At 55.9% G+C, this 15,509-nt stretch overlaps 1 protein-coding gene across 1 annotated transcript in view; it reads right to left on the bottom strand.

Annotated features, from left to right (window-relative positions):
• Positions 1-15,509, bottom strand: part of LOC147672981 (tyrosine-protein phosphatase non-receptor type 11-like) — a 302,524-nt gene that overhangs the window by 31,921 nt on the left and 255,094 nt on the right. Inside the window, exons 12-13 of the mRNA XM_086947841.1 lie at positions 15,442-15,509; positions 10,891-11,042 (exon numbers count right to left, since the gene is read on the bottom strand). Coding sequence (XP_086803967.1) covers positions 10,891-11,042; positions 15,442-15,509 — 220 coding nt within the window. The remainder of the gene's footprint in view (positions 1-10,890; positions 11,043-15,441) is intronic.

Below are 15,509 nucleotides of genomic sequence, written 5' to 3'. Positions count from 1 at the left end.
CCAGGCGTGGCGTCGAACCGCCACTGTCGTAGCCATCGCTCTGCCCAGTGTATCGGTGGTATCCAGTCCGCACCGGATAGAGTACCGTGCCGCATCTCGACCCTCCGCTAGGGCTTGGGCGAGTTTAGCCCTGACCCCCTCAGGGCATTGTGGCAGCACGTCCGCAACCGAGTCCCACAGGGTGTGGGTGTGGCTGCCCAAGAGGCATGCGTATTAACTGCCCCCAGTCCCAAACTCAGGGACGAGAACACTTTTTTACCGAACTGCTCAAACCTCTTGGATTCCCTGTCGGGAGGAGCCGACGGGAATGCGGTCTGGGAATTGGAGGCCTGGATAACCAGACTCTCGGGGGTGGGGTGGGTCGACAGGAAGCAAGGGTCACTCGGAGCCAGGCGGTAGTGTCTGGCCACGTTCCGGTGCACAGGCTGTCCTGAGGCGGGCTTGGACCAAGTGCCCAGCAGAACGTCACATAAGGCCTCATTGAACGGCAGCAGAGGCTCGACCGAGCTTGCCTGCGGTTTGAGGACCTCGGTGAGGAGATTAGTCCTCACGGCCGCTGAGGGGAGCGTTTAGGTTCAAGGCCTTAGCCGCCCGCATCAACACTACACTGTACGCTGCCCCCTCCTCCGTAGCCACGGTAGGAGGGGAGACAAAACCAGTGTCTGGAGAGAGGTCCAGGCCACTGGCTTCCCCAAGCTCCGCTGTCCAGTCCTCTTGGTCCTGACACTCCCGTGTCAGAGGGTCCTCAGACCCCTCCCAGTCCTCATCGTCACCCAATTCCTGGTAGCCAGGATCAACTATCGGGGCCTGTTCATTTTTTTTTTGAAATAATTTTTATTGTAGACATACCTGTACAGGTCATTACACATAGAAGTATCATCATAAATGTAGCAGACTGTCAACTTGCTTCGTCAATCTGTACACAGCCTACATGCCCACAACCCTGGGGTTGGGCGGCGATGATGTCTCTGCTCGTCCACACCTGACGTTCCATATGGAGGAGTAATCAATGTCCGGATTACTGTGTATGCCTACTTTTATAGTCCTACCTAACTACGCGCTAATCCCCAACTCCCCTTCCCTGCGCAAAGCCCCGAACTCCCCCCCCCCAACCAATCCCACCCACCACCACCTGCCTGAGGTTCCATTGCGACCATTCCTGGATTGCTAGTGTCATCCCCCCTGCATACCTGCTGCGCCTAGGGCCTCAGTCCACCTCCTCCGTCCCATCCGCCCCGGGGGCCTCCCCCTCATCATCAGCCTCGCTGTCCCTAAGTGCCTGCACCATTACTTCCCATGAGGTAGCAGTGTCAGCTGCTGTTGGGCTAGGGGTCCTACGCGCAAGCTGGTACCTGTGTGTGCTGTCTGCCGCGGCCCATTTCAGGAATTCCTGCCGCCACCTCCGCAGAGTTGGCCCCACTCTCGCCTTCCAGTTCTTCGTGATCTCCCTCTTGGCCACCATCAGTCCCATGTCTATAAACTTACTGGTGAGTTTATTCTTGGGGGTGTGGGGGAACCAGTGCAAGAGGCATTCCGCTGGACCGTATTCTATGGATCTGTCAGTCACCTCATTCAACACCTCTCCTATGTCCTGCCAATATTCCCGCAGGGCCGGGCATGCCCACAGCATGTGCACCAGTTCGGCCCCCTCTTCCGGGCACCTAGGGCAGGCCGCTGTCTCATCTCCAAAATACCGCCTGATTCTGCCCGGGGTCATGTACGCCCTGTGCAGCACGTAGTAGTGGATTAGCTGGAACCTAGCGTTCCTTGTGCTGTTGCGAGCCCTGCGGACAAGTTGCTCCCACGTTGTGTCAGGTATTTCCCTTCCTAGGTCCGCTTCCCATTTGGCTTTGAGGGATGCGAGTGGAGGGGTATTCTCTCTGAGCATCCGATTATAGAGGCACGTTACCGCCTTGATCGTGCCTGCCGCCATCATGGTGTATTGGCACGCCGCTGCCGTCCCAGGTTCCTCCAATCCCGTGCCCCAGTGGGCCTGCATCGCCCTGGTTACGGCTGCGTGCAGCAGAAATCCCCCTCTCGGGATGCCAAAGCGATCTGTCAGCTCCTGGAATGGGAGCAGTGCGCCATTTTCAAACAGGTCCCCAACCACCTGTATTCCCGCTTCCTCCCATTCCTGTAGGTGCGACCAGTCGCCGCCATGCGGTAGGGCCGTAAGCATGCCCAGGGGGATCTCGGGCGCATATGGGCGCTGGATACCCGCTCTCTTTTGGGCCCGGTTCCAGCATTGTCGGTACGTGCGCTGCTCCAGTGACAAATCCCGACTGTCCAGCCGCTGTTGGAGGGTTACATATGCTAGGACATGTCTGGGCGTTCCCCGTAAGCTTTCATCCTCTGGGCCCCGGAACACCCTCGCTACTTCCTGCGTGAAGACTTGCAGTTGGGCTGCTAGGTAATATAGCTCAAAGTCCGGTACCGCAAGCCCCCCCTCGGCCTTCGGACGAGAAAGCGTGGCCAGCGCTACTCTGCACCGACCCGTTCCCCAGATGAACGCCGTAATCTGAGACTTAAGTTGTCTAAAGAAAGAGCCGGGTAGCCAGATTGGGAGCGTCCGGAAATAATACAGTAATCTCGGCAGGGCGACCATCTTAAGTAGTGATATCCGGCCCGCTACCGACAGTGGTAACGTGGCCCAAAAGGCCATACAGCCCTTCAGTCCACGTATGCAGCGCCCCAGGTTGCCCTCAAGCAAGTCTCCTGGTTTGTGGTAAACGTGGACCCCCAGATATTTTATACAGGTAGGGCTCCAGACCGCCTCGGATTGGTGCTGTGGCTGGGCAGTGCCCTCCAGGAGCGGGAACAAGCTCGTTTTGGGCCAGTTAACCCTTAGGCCCGACATCTCTCCGAAGCTCTCCAGCAGGGCTTCCGCTCTCTGCAGGTCCTCCACACCGTCGCTGAGGAACAACAGTAGGTCATCGGCATATAGCGAGATAAAATGGTGTCCGTCTCGGGCCCGCACTCCGCGAGTATGCTGCCCTGTCCGGGCCGCAGCCGCCAGCGGCTCAATAGCCAGCGCAAATAACAGCGGCGAGAGGGAACAGCCCTGACGTGTGCCCCGCTCCACTGGGTAGCGGAGGGATACAGTCGAACTCACCTTCACTCTTGCCACCGCCCCCGCATAAAGGACCTTCGTCCAGTGAATGTAACCGGCACCCAGCCCGAGGCGCTCCATAACAGCATAGAGGTAGTCCCACTCGAGGCTGTCGAAGGCCTTCTCGATGTCGACTGAGAGGACCAGCTCCGTCCCTGCCCCGCCGTCGAGCCCATCCATGATACGGACAAGCCTTCTGATATTCAGTGAGGTGTTGCGCTGTGGTATAAATCCGTTCTGGTCGCCGTGTACAAGCCCCGTCATATGAGGCAGGAGCCTCGCCGCTAGTATGGAGCTCAGGATTTTATAATCCGCTGTGAGCATGGAGAGTGGTCGGTAGGACGCAGGGTCGGCGCCCTCCCTGCCGGGTTTCAATAGTGGGACCACTAACGCCTCCCGCATCGACTGCGGCAGCCGGCCTGTCGCCTTGGCCTCTCTATAGACAGTCAGGAGCCGTGGTGCCAGCGCGTCCAGGTACTTGCTATAGAACTCTATAGGAGTCCATCAATTCCCGGCGATTTGTTCCTTGCCATGCGCCGCACCGCCGACCGTATCTCCCCCACGTCAATATCAGACCCTAAATCTTTCGCCTGGTCCGCCTCCAGCCGGTGCAGGGGCAGGTCAGCCAGGAAGGGTTCCACCAGCCCCGTCCTGTCTCCCGGGGTACTCCGGTATAGACCCTCGTAATATTGCTGAAAGCCGTTGACTATGCCCAGCTGTGTGTGTTGCACCACGCCCGCTGTGTCCCTCAGTTGGAGTATGGGAGCGCACCGTCTTGTGGGGTTCGAGAGCCATGCCAGGAGCGTGCCCGCCTTATCGCCTTCAACATGGGAGCGCAGTACATATCGCTTGTAGTCGAAGGCTCGAAGTCTCTCCACTTCAACGGCCACTGCCTCCTTGGCCGCACATAGAGCCTCCTGGAGGTCTGGGTGTCCGGGCCGCCTCTTCTCTACCTCTCTAAGCGTAGTGTCCGCCTTAGTCAAGTCGCCCAGCAGTACTTTCCGCACACCTACATAATCCTTAATACAAATACCCCTCACCACTACCTTCAAGGCGTCCCATTCCGTCGCTCTAGAGGTCGCCGTCCCTGCATTCTCTGCGAAATATAGGTCCACTCCCTCCGCTAGGGCCTCCCCGAAGAGGGGGTCCTCTAGGGTCTCCGGCCTCAGTTTCCAGAGCGGAATCCTGGGCTTCTCCGCTATCCATGCTAGCCGGATTAGGAGCGGGTTATGGTCCGAAATTGTTCTCGAGAGATACTCTGAACCGGTGACGCTCGGCAGCACCCCCCGGGAGCAGAGCATCGTGTCCAGACGGACATGCAAGTCATGGAGCCCGGAGAAAAACGAATAATCCCGGTCAGTCGGGTGTTGCCCTCTCCAAATATCTATTAGCTCCCAGCTCTCCTGCCATTCCCTCCTCCCTCTAGATAGTCTATGAACTGGGGAGTCACGTAGGGGGGGGTGGGACCTATCCAGCAAGGGGTCGGCAATGGAATTAAAGTCGCCTCCCAGCAGGACCGGGCCCGCCAAGGAGTGGGCCAGCGTCCCTGACAGTGTCGCTAGGAAAGCCAATTGGTCCGTGTTCGGGGCGTATATACTAGCCAGCACAATATCCTTACCTTCTAGCTTCCCCTCCACCACCACGTACCTCCCGTCCTGGTCCACCCATTGGCGCGTTAGTTGGAAAGGGGTGCCCGCTCTAACCCATATAAGCACTCCCCGCGCATAGGCCGAGTAGCTGGTGTGGAAAACCTGTCCCCGCCATCTCCTCTGTAACGCCACCCCCTCTTGTCGTGTGAGATGCGTCTCCTGTAGTATTGCAATGTGTACTCCCCTCCGCACTAAATAGGCATGCACTTTATGTCTACGCTGCATGGTGTGTAGGCCCCGGACATTCCAGGTAATACAGTTCAATCCATTCACATTAGCCATTGTCCCGGTGGTCTAGTCGTAACCCTCTCCCCAGATCCTGCCCTTCGGCGGTGGTGGTGCCCCCCCTGAACAAAACAAAACATTGCAACTGCCCTCCCCATGGTGCACCCAGGGTCAACAACCTCAAGAAAAGTAAACAGTCCCCAACTGTGGTACCCCCCCCCCTCCCCCAGAACAGGCCCCAATATTGATATATCAGTCCCCATCCAAACTCCCAAACCTGATGACCCAGGTCTCAACTACACAGCCGTAGCCGTGGGTGCCTTAAGGGCTTTCGGAGCGCGGCCTCGTCCAGAGGGGGGCTGCGCCGCCTCGCTCCCCGTCTCCTCCCCCGTTCCACATGGTCGCCCTGCCCCGAGCCCTGCGGTGTGCCCCGGCCCCCACTGTGTGCTCAGGCAATGGTTCCCCTCCCAGTCATTTCAAACATTACCCATGCTGCATCAACGGAAGTTCATATGTTCAGGATCTCATCCGCCGTTTGCGGTGTCACCCGCGGCCCCTCTGTGCGGTGAATCCCCGAAAGGTCCGACTCCGATCCAGAGGCCGATACGTGAGTGTCCGAGTCCATGGCCCCCCTGGATTCAGGGCCCTCCGCTCGACCAATCTTCCCGACTTCCAGTAGCGCGGCCTGCCGTTCCGCCTCAGTCTGGGAGGCCGTGGGTCCCAGCTTCCCCCGCCCTCGTTTCCATAGTCTCCTCGATTTCCGCAGCCGCTTGGGCGAGCGCTCTCGTTCCTTTTCCCGCTCTTCTCGTGCCTTGGCGCCATCAGTCCCGGCCTTGTACGTCTCCCACCACTCCCAGGCTTCCGCTGACGTCGCGAAGAAGATCGCCTTGTCGTCCACTACTATTCTGAGCCTAGCTGGGAAAAGCAAGGAGTAGGCAATCCCTTCAGCCCGCAGCTCCTTCTTGATTGTGAGGAAGGAGGCCCGTTGCTTCTGCGTCTCAAAGGTGAAATCCGGGAAAAGCGTGACTGCGCTGTTCGCTATCTGGAAAGGGCCATCCTCTCGAGCTTTCCGTAGGAGCAGATCTCTGTCCTTGTGGTGCAGCAACTTGGCTATAATCGGTCTAGGTGGGAGCCCTGGCTTGGGCGGTCCCGAGGGAACCCTGTGCGCTCGCTCCAAAGTGAAGAACGGCGAGAGCCCCTCCGGCGCCACCACTGACTTCAGCCATTCCTCCATGTAGGCAACCAAGTTCCCCGACCCCTCCGTCTCTGGCACGCCTACGATCCGCACATTGCTGCGCCGGCTTCGATTTTCCGCGTCCTCGGCTCGCCGTTCCAGGGTGCGTATGCGGTCCAGGGCGTCCGTTAGTTTATTTTCCATCGCCTTATGAGCCGGTGCCAGGTCACTCAGCGCCACTTCGGCATCCTTGACCCTGTCTTTTAGTTTGTCGTGGTCCGCTCGAAGTAGGCCCAGCCCCGACGCCACCTGCGCAATGTCATTATGAAGCGCGTCCCTGGTGGCCGAAATGGCGTCCAAGATCCGATCCTGCAGTCTCTGCAGGTCCGTCTGCTCAGCGGGGCCCCCTTCTGCCATACTCGATGACGCCGCCTCCTCCGCCTTGGTTCTCGGTTTCCCCATAGCCGCCGGCCTCCTCGCTCCCGCCTGCCACGTCCGCCTGTTATCCGTGCGGTCAGCTCCTGCGTGCTGTGGGGTCTTGCTGCTCAGTCACTTCCCCAGTGGGAGCGTCCACCGTGGTGTCCGATCCCCGGGTGCTGTGGGGGATCGCTCTCACTACCCTGGAGCGGCGCGTTAGGCTGGTCGCGCCATCGGTCGTCTGGCGTTGTTAGAGATCCCTCAGTGGCCCATGGGCTCCTCCGTTATGTCCCCACTCGCTCCTTCCCCGGGCTCCCGCTGCGGGGGGTAGGGGGGGGGGGGGGGGGGGCGCCAAGGTGTGCAGCGCCGTGCCCCGTCTCCCCGGGATCCCCTCTCCAGGCGGCACTCCGCTCACCTGATGGGTTGGCTGGCAATCAGGGCCGGGCCGATGCTCCAGGTCCCGCTCTCCCTGCCAAGGAGTCTGTCTGGAAGTCGCGCCTGCAGCGGCGCGTCCGGGTGGCTCTCCTCGTCCCCACACGTCCTCGCTGCACTCCGCGGCCGCGGACCTAGGATCGCCTCCCGCTGTGCGGGGGATCGGCGCTGCCGGCTATCGCGTCTCTTCAGTGCCCACCGGCGTTGCGACCTGCTGTGCAGCCCTCGGTGCTCCGGGGCGCCGTCGCGGCAGCCATCTTGTGTGGCGCAGTTCGCCTCTCCGCATCAGCGATCGGCGGTCTGCCTCGGCGCTGCGGGTCCGCCGGCCGCCCAAACCTCGCCCAGCTGGCCTCCGATGATCTCTCTGCCGGCGCCGGGGCACCCACGGGCTCTCCGGCCCCTGTGTCAGGATTTTCGCGGGGAAGAGGCACGGAGCTTCGAGCTCACGCCGCCATCTCCCTCGGCGCTCAAGCCACGCATCGGGGCCTGTTCATTAAAGTGGAATGTACCTAACGCCGTCTCATACGGCTCCCAACGGGGCCGTGTCGACGGCTGAACAGGAGCGACAGAAGGACTGGGGCCGGCGTAGACCGAAGTCGGCGCCGTTGGCGACACCCTTGGGGACGGCGCCGGTGAGGTCGACCGGTGTCGACCCGGATCCGGCCGGGGCCTGCGGCGCCGGGACCGAAGTCGCCGGCGGCACCCGACCAGCTAGGCCCCGGAGCCGGGCCCACTGGGCCCGAAAGCGCCGTGGGGCCCGGTGGAGAAGAGAGCGACCTCATGGCCATGAGGTACTGCTCGATCTCCTCCTGCGTCGGATAGTGCCCAGGGACCCGCAGGTATGGGGGGCAGGATGCGGCGCTTGAGACTTCGGCGGAGCCGCCTAGGTAGTGCCACCCAAAACACCGGCCGCGTCGGGGGCGGTCGGAGCAGCGATGACGCCGCTCCGACCTCTCATTCCTCTTACCTGAGGAGGAAGCAGAAGACCGATGCCGACTTCTGGAGCTGCGAGGGCTCAGACCCCGCGACCGGTCCCTCGACCTCCCGTGGGACCGGGACCTCGAACGGCACGGGGCCGACTGCCGGAGCTCGAGCCGCTTGCGGGACCGCTCCCGCTTAGTCTTAGACGTCAGGGCTCGACAGTCGGTACAGGCACGGTCGTCGTGGTCGAGGCCTAGACACTGCAGACACTGGCGATGGGTGTCAGTATTAGACATCAGTCCACTACACTTCGAGCAGGGTTTGAACCCGGGCATCCCTACCGGCACCTGAAGATTCGAGAACGACTAGAAGAGGATCAAAAAATGATCAAAAACCCCGTGCCGCTCCCTTATTGTGGTGTTTGACTTGCTGGGCACTTTCGGTAGCTATTCGGGCCTGGTCATCAATTGGTCCAAATCCTCTCTCTACACGCTGTGTGGTGATACTCTGCGCCTTCCTCGCGGCTGTACAGTACAAGTCGCCCAACAGGGCTTCAAGTACCTGGGTATCTATATATCAAGGGATTCCCGGGCACGTTATACACACAATCTGCTACCTCCTTTGGCGAGACTGCGTCGAGATGTAGAGGGATGGAAGAAGTTACCGATATCTTTACTGGGGCGGGCGGCATTGTTTAAAATGATGTCTCTGCCGCGGTTCCTCTACGCGCTACAGAACACCCAAGATCCGGTGCCCGCTAAGTATTTTGGCGAGATCGAGAACTTGCAGCGCACCCTGCTGTGGGACGGCAGGCCACGGATATCTCTGACGAAACTAACCATACCATGGTACGATGGCGGCATCTCCTTACCCGACATGCGTCATTACTACTGGGCGTCCCAGCTGGCGGCGGTCAATTATGGCCTTTATGGCCCGGCAGTTAATCCTGGATATGCCATGGACCGGTGGCTTATGAATGATGGGAACTACTACAGGGCGTTGTATTCTAGGTCTCTGGATCGGAAGCTAACTGGACCCACCAAAACAGCGGTGCGACTGTGGAGGGCGGTGACCAGAACTTTGGGTTGGCAGGGCAGACTTACCATGGCCACTCCGCTGTATGACTCCGACCTGCTGGGGAAATTGTGGCACACCAAGGGGTTCGACAGGTGGGATGTCATTGGAATCTCGAAGGTAGGGGATGTCATGGCCAGAGGGGTGGTGAAGTCCTTTGAGACACTACAGGCCGAGTTCCAATTGGGCACGTCGGAATACTTCCGTTATGCACAACTCCGACACGCTCTCTAGTCCTGTATAACAGAGGGAGAGGCAGTACCTGAATCGTCTCCATTGGAGGATAGAGTGCTGGATGGTCATATGTCGGATAGCGCCATCTCCCTGACCTATAAGAAACTTATTAACGTACGGACTGACTTGCTGATGAAACTGAGGGATCTTTGGGTGAATGATGGGATTGAGGTGGATGATGAGGAGTGGCAGTCAGCGGTTTCTTCCCCTAGGGAGGTGGCCATCTCGGCAAGGCGGAGACTTGTTCAATTGAAGGTTCTCCACAGGGTCTATGTTACGGGCTCCAGGCTCATACACATGGGGCTTTCGCAGGACGGACTGTGCCGGAGAGGATGTGGCGTGCTTGCGACCTTTATGCACATTATTTGGGAATGTCCTGGGGTGGCTCGGTATTGGAAGCGGGTGCATGAGGTGATGAGAGACGTGACTGGTGTGACCCTGCCTGCGGAGGCCCGGCGCTGCCTTCTCAACATCTGGGGCCCGAATGATTACAATGTTGCCCAGACCCGCTGGGTCACCCTGGGCAATATGATAGCCAAAAGAGACATTGCCCAGAAATGGGGCGCAACCGCTCCCCCCACGATCGGCCTGTGGAAAACCAACATGGATTGGTGTATGCTCCGCGAGAAAACTGTATATGTGACCCCGGGCAAGCCCAGGATGTGGGGGTCGGTGTGTGGAGCGTGGAACTCATATAGAGGAGATATCTGTGCACCCCCCGAGGCGACGACACCCGAGGCCCGCCTGTCTTCGTAGCGCCCCCTTCCCGTGGTTCCAAACTTGTTATCCTGATCTTTCACTCCCCATCTGTACTGTTGTCACACATCAGGTTGTTTGAATGGTAGGGTGTGCAAACCCCGACCCCTCCCCGCGATATGTGCCCAGAATACGGTGCCTGTCCTCAGCCTAGTTTCTTCTTTTTTGCTTTTTCTTTTTTCACCTCTCTCCCTTCTCTTTCCTTTCTTTCGTATTTGGTTTATTTATTGTTCCTTGATATTCACTTGAAAATTAAACCTGACTATTCCTGAGTATTGTTCTGTACATGATTCCGAGTACCGATATAATGCTGCCTGGCCTCCGGGATGTATGGCTGAATAGCAGTGTACTTTTTTCGGTAAATAAAGGTTTTCCAAAAAAAAAAAAAATTATCAAAAAGTTTTAGTCAAAAAGTGACTAAGGGGTAGAGCTTCTCCGGATCTGCGCTAGCTGGCGCGGAAAAAAGAAGAACTGACCTCAGCGCGCATGGGTGGCGTATAAGTACTCTGACGACGTCACTCCGGCGCAGACGACGGACGCGGAGCCAGAGACGACGCCTAACGACGCGCAGGGGTATTGCTACGAAAAAAGTTTCCGGATCCAGTCTGATGCCTGGGGATATTCTAAGGTAAGGAATCTAATACTAACCTGTTTCTTTCAGATACCGCACACTGGTATGAGTGGCACTATAAAACAAAATAAATGCATGTGAGAGAGAGTGGTTATGGAGACCTGAGGGGCACTGTTAAAAGGTTGCAGAGAGGGAATCGTTGGAGTAAGTGGTCACCAGCAAACACTGTCACACCGGGCGCCACTAGGGCTAAAGCCACCCCTACAGATAGACCCGTAGGGCAGTCCTTAACTAGAATATAAGAATAGCTGGAAGACATACAACTCACCTGCTCTTGCTCAAGCCGCTGCTGCATAGTTTCAATGTACTGTTGCACAGCCATATAGATGAATTTGTATTGTGCTTCTGTTTGCACCATGCCGGACCGCTGCCGCCGCACAGTCTGGATAGTTTTGGGTATGTCAATGTCGCAGTCCAAACCTGGAGGAAAGGTGGAAAAAAACAAGGGCATGAGGGTCAATACCACAGCTTACTGCCCGGTGAGGCGGAGGCCAGGAGACTTTGATAAGCTGGCGGTAAACTACTCTTGGGCCTTCTTGTATGTGCCCTTATCTCTGAGCATCAGCTTAGAAGGGTGGAACCAAAAGCAGGATGTGCCATGGGGAAGTCTTTGTATTTGTAAAATAGACTCATGGTACACACACCAATCATGGAGGAAATGTACACAAAGTAGATGGTTGACTAAATAAAGAAACCTCTTGTCCTGATACCAAGACTGCACAATATCTGCAGTGCCTGGCACAGGGCAGACACCTGGGCAACATCACAACAGCACCAAATGCATTGAGCAGCTCCTCTGCCTGCCAAGCTCCTGGTGCTGCAACTTGGAATTAGGCAAGACATTTGGCAGTGCTTTCTAAAACACGACCAGCTGCCAACGGTGCCCCCAGAGTGTTGCCAGTGATGGTCCAATGCTGCTTCACTTTACTACAGAGCAGCATTAATGGCCACCACTGGCATCAACTTAGAATTAAACATCACACTAGGCCTCACTCTGGAAGTATACAAGGCAGCAGTCTGGCAACAAGCAGCACATTCAGAAGCACGCAAAACCCGCCCTGGCCAAAGAGCAGCAACATCTCGGGTTCAATTAAATGCACCCCAATGGCACCTTGAGCAGTGGACCAGGCACATCGAGCCAAAGGCCTGGGGTATGCCAGCAGCACCAGACAGGCTGCCATAATGACCACAATTCTAGCATACTACATCCGTAACAGTGTTTGTGTGGCACACTTGTCTACTGGAGTAGAACCAAAGGCAAATCCTTTAAATGAGTAACACCCTAATAATAATGGCTGCACAATGTCAAATTTAAGCACAACTTGGATTTTAACACCATCCTTATGATGGCAGCATCGGAGCATTTCAGGACATGAGCATCTCTGGCATACTGTGACAGCAATTTCAATCTGTATTTATTCCCTTGCACAAACGTTTTGAATACCAGTTCACTGGCACAGGACCAGTGCTGGGATTTTCTTTTTGACTAAGCATTTTACGCTGCTGTTATTCTTTTTGGGATAGGGTTTTTTTGGTGTGCTTTTATCAGGTAGAGAGTTATAATTGAGTTGGGTACCATTTCTCATTTGCCACAAACCTGTTCTGCCGTACATACAGGTTTCCTACCAGGCACACAATTCTCTGATGACCACAGCAACACCGCTGGGTGCTGTTGTGAGCCCTATTCTTGTGGGTCCTAAGGTAGTCGAGCACACCTGTAAAAAGATACAGGCTAGCATCTTCGGAGCCCAGATGTACCCCAAACATAATTACAGCGTTTACTTGCTAGGTCCTTGATTTTTAAAGAAAATTAAGTTCTATGGTCAATGATACTAGTCATGATAGGGAGTGTTTGGGTGTTTCTGCAAATATTCAGAAATGATAGGGTTACTGCTCTCTTTTCCTAGCAAATAATCAAATTATGGGTCAGGTCAGTGAGAACTCGTCACAGTCATTTCGTTGATTCGAGGCAGACTGGCTAAGTCACAGTGCAGTGCACAGACTGCTAGTTGCGAAACATAACACATGTACCGGGGATGGGGATGGTTTGGTTTCATTCAGACCTGGGGTGCTCTAAAAATGCTGTCCGTGGTGGTCCTTGGCAGTAGTCGTCTAATGAACCTCATACATCACGTATAAAAAATTCTGGTGATGGATAGCCACTGGAGCTTTCTCCTAGGATCAAACCGCATTCACCAAAAATGCAGTCAAAAACTAGAGACATCAGCTGATGCCCAGGAAGGACCCTAGAGAGCATGTGGGGTGCAATCAGGCCTGATCTTTTCCAAGCCTCCCACTACAGTTCTCCCCTGTAACACCAATTAACACCCGGTTTAAATGCACATTTTACTGTCCCTCACCAACAGGGTTTACCTGGTGGTGACGGACTTAAAAAAACAACAAAAAACAAGAATGGCTACATGTCCGCCCATTCTAAATGGTTGGTTTGGCTATAGCACGGACTGCGGAGCCAAACCTATGGTCCGCTCAAATTAAATCGGGCTAGCAGACCATTATGTTGACAGTGAGTACACACCACCAACATATACATTGGCCCCAAGCCTAAAAAAATGACAACTCTTCAGAACAGCTAGAAAATCGTTTAACTCCCTCAGAAATCCTACAGTCGCCCAGTAAACATTCATTACCCTTACACTCAGACCTCTGCGAATCCCTCCAGGGTTAAAGTTTACATAGCCCAAGAACCCTTATTGTGTGCCAGGTAAAGGCAAACCTGCCATCCCCTTCTTGCGTTCTCATTCTGAGGGGGGCTGCAGTTCAGACTGGACTCTTCCTGCCGCAGCAGACTTGAGGCTAACTAGCATGTGGCAGGCTCCTGTCTGAGGTGGAAGCGAACGCAGCTCAGAGTCATTACCGGTGGCTGAGGTGAATTCCAGCTTTCTACCCATCACTGGTCTTGTGTGCCTCAGAAGTTCTTACATATGCACCCTTCCATCGCTGAGCGCTGTGTCCACCCAGAGCAGGCATGCTCCCCCTACATTTAGTGTGCACACCCGCTGCACTCACATGCGCCTAGATCTCAAAGAGCACGCCCCCCACACAGAGAATGCACACCCGCACCCAGACCTCAGAGGGAATGGCCACTGCTGGAGTATGAAAACGTTCAGCCCTCAGCATACATGCACCCAGATCTCAGTGAGCAATTCCCACCTCAGAGGACACGCACACTGCACCTATGCACCCAGATCTCAGTGAGCATTTCCCATCCTCAGAAAACCCACACACTGCACATATGCACCCAGATCTCAGTGAGAATTTCCCACCCTCAGAAAACCCACACACTGCACATATGCACCCAGATCTCAGTGAGCATTTCCCACCCTCAGAGGACCCACACACTGCACATATGCACCCAGATCTCATTTCCCACCCTCAGAGAACACACACACACACACACACTGCACCTATGCACCCAGATCTCAGTGAGCATTTCCCACCCTCAGAAAACCCACACACTGCACATATGCACCCAGATCTCAGTGAGCATTTCCCACCCTCAGAAAACCCACACACTGCACATATGCACCCAGATCTCAGTGAGCATTTCCCACCCTCAGAGGACCCACACACTGCACATATGCACCCAGATCTCATTTCCCACCCTCAGAGAACACACACACACACACACACTGCACCTATGCACCCAGATCTCAGTGAGCATTTCCCACCCTCAGAAAACCCACACACTGCACATATGCACCCAGATCTCAGTGAGCATTTCCCACCCTCAGAGGACCCACACACTGCACATATGCACCCAGATCTCATTTCCCACCCTCGGAGAACACACACACACACTGCACCTATGCACCCAGATCTCAGTGAGCATTTCCCACCCTCAGAAAACCCACACACTGCACATATGCACCCAGATCTCAGTGAGCATTTCCCACCCTCAGAAAACCCACACACTGCACATATGCACTCAGATCTCAGTGAGCATTTCCCACCCTCAGAGGACCCACACACTGCACATATGCACCCAGATCTCATTTCCCACCCTCAGAGAACACACACACACACACACACACTGCACCTAGGCACCAAGATCTCAGTGAGCATTTCCCACCCTCAGAAAACCCACACACTGCATATATGCACCCAGATCTCAGTGAGCATTTCCCACCCTCAGAAAACCCACACACTGCACATATGCACCCAGATCTCAGTGAGCATTTCCCACCCTCAGAGGACCCACACACTGCACATATGCACCCAGATCTCATTTCCCACCCGCAGAGAACACACACACACACACTGCACCTATGCACCCAGATCTCAGTGAGCACAGCCCATGCTCAGAAGACACGCTTTCTGCACATATGCACCCAGATCTCAGGGAGCATTTCCCACCCTCAGAGGACACATACACTGCACAAATGCACCCAGATCTCAGTGAGCACAGCCCATGCTCAGAGGAGACACACACTGCACATATGCACCCAGATCTCAGGGAGCATTTCCCACCCTCAGAGGACACACACACTGCACATATGCACCCAGATCTCAGTGAGCACAGCCCATGCTCAGAGGACACACACTCTCCGTACATATATAGGCACCCAGATCTCAGTAAGCATACCCCAAACTGAGGACACACACCCTCCATACACATGCACCCAGACCTCTGAGAACACACCCGTGTCTGGAGTATGCACACTCCAGCTTCAGTGCACATGCAGATAAGCCTTAAGCGTGCACACCCCCATGCCCTTCCCAGTGTGCACCTCCCTCGAGCCCCCTTAGTGTGCACGCCCCCGGCCCTTAGCCGCACGTGCAAGACCCTCAGCACACCAACCTTTCCGGGAGATGATGTCCACCAAAAGGTCAATCACAATGATGGTACCTGTGCGTCCGATTCCAGCA

The sequence above is a fragment of the Lissotriton vulgaris genome (genome assembly GCF_964263255.1).
Source record: "Lissotriton vulgaris chromosome 5 unlocalized genomic scaffold, aLisVul1.2 SUPER_5_unloc_1, whole genome shotgun sequence".
NCBI lineage: Eukaryota > Metazoa > Chordata > Amphibia > Caudata > Salamandridae > Lissotriton > Lissotriton vulgaris.
This window is presented reverse-complemented; position numbering and strand designations above follow the sequence as displayed.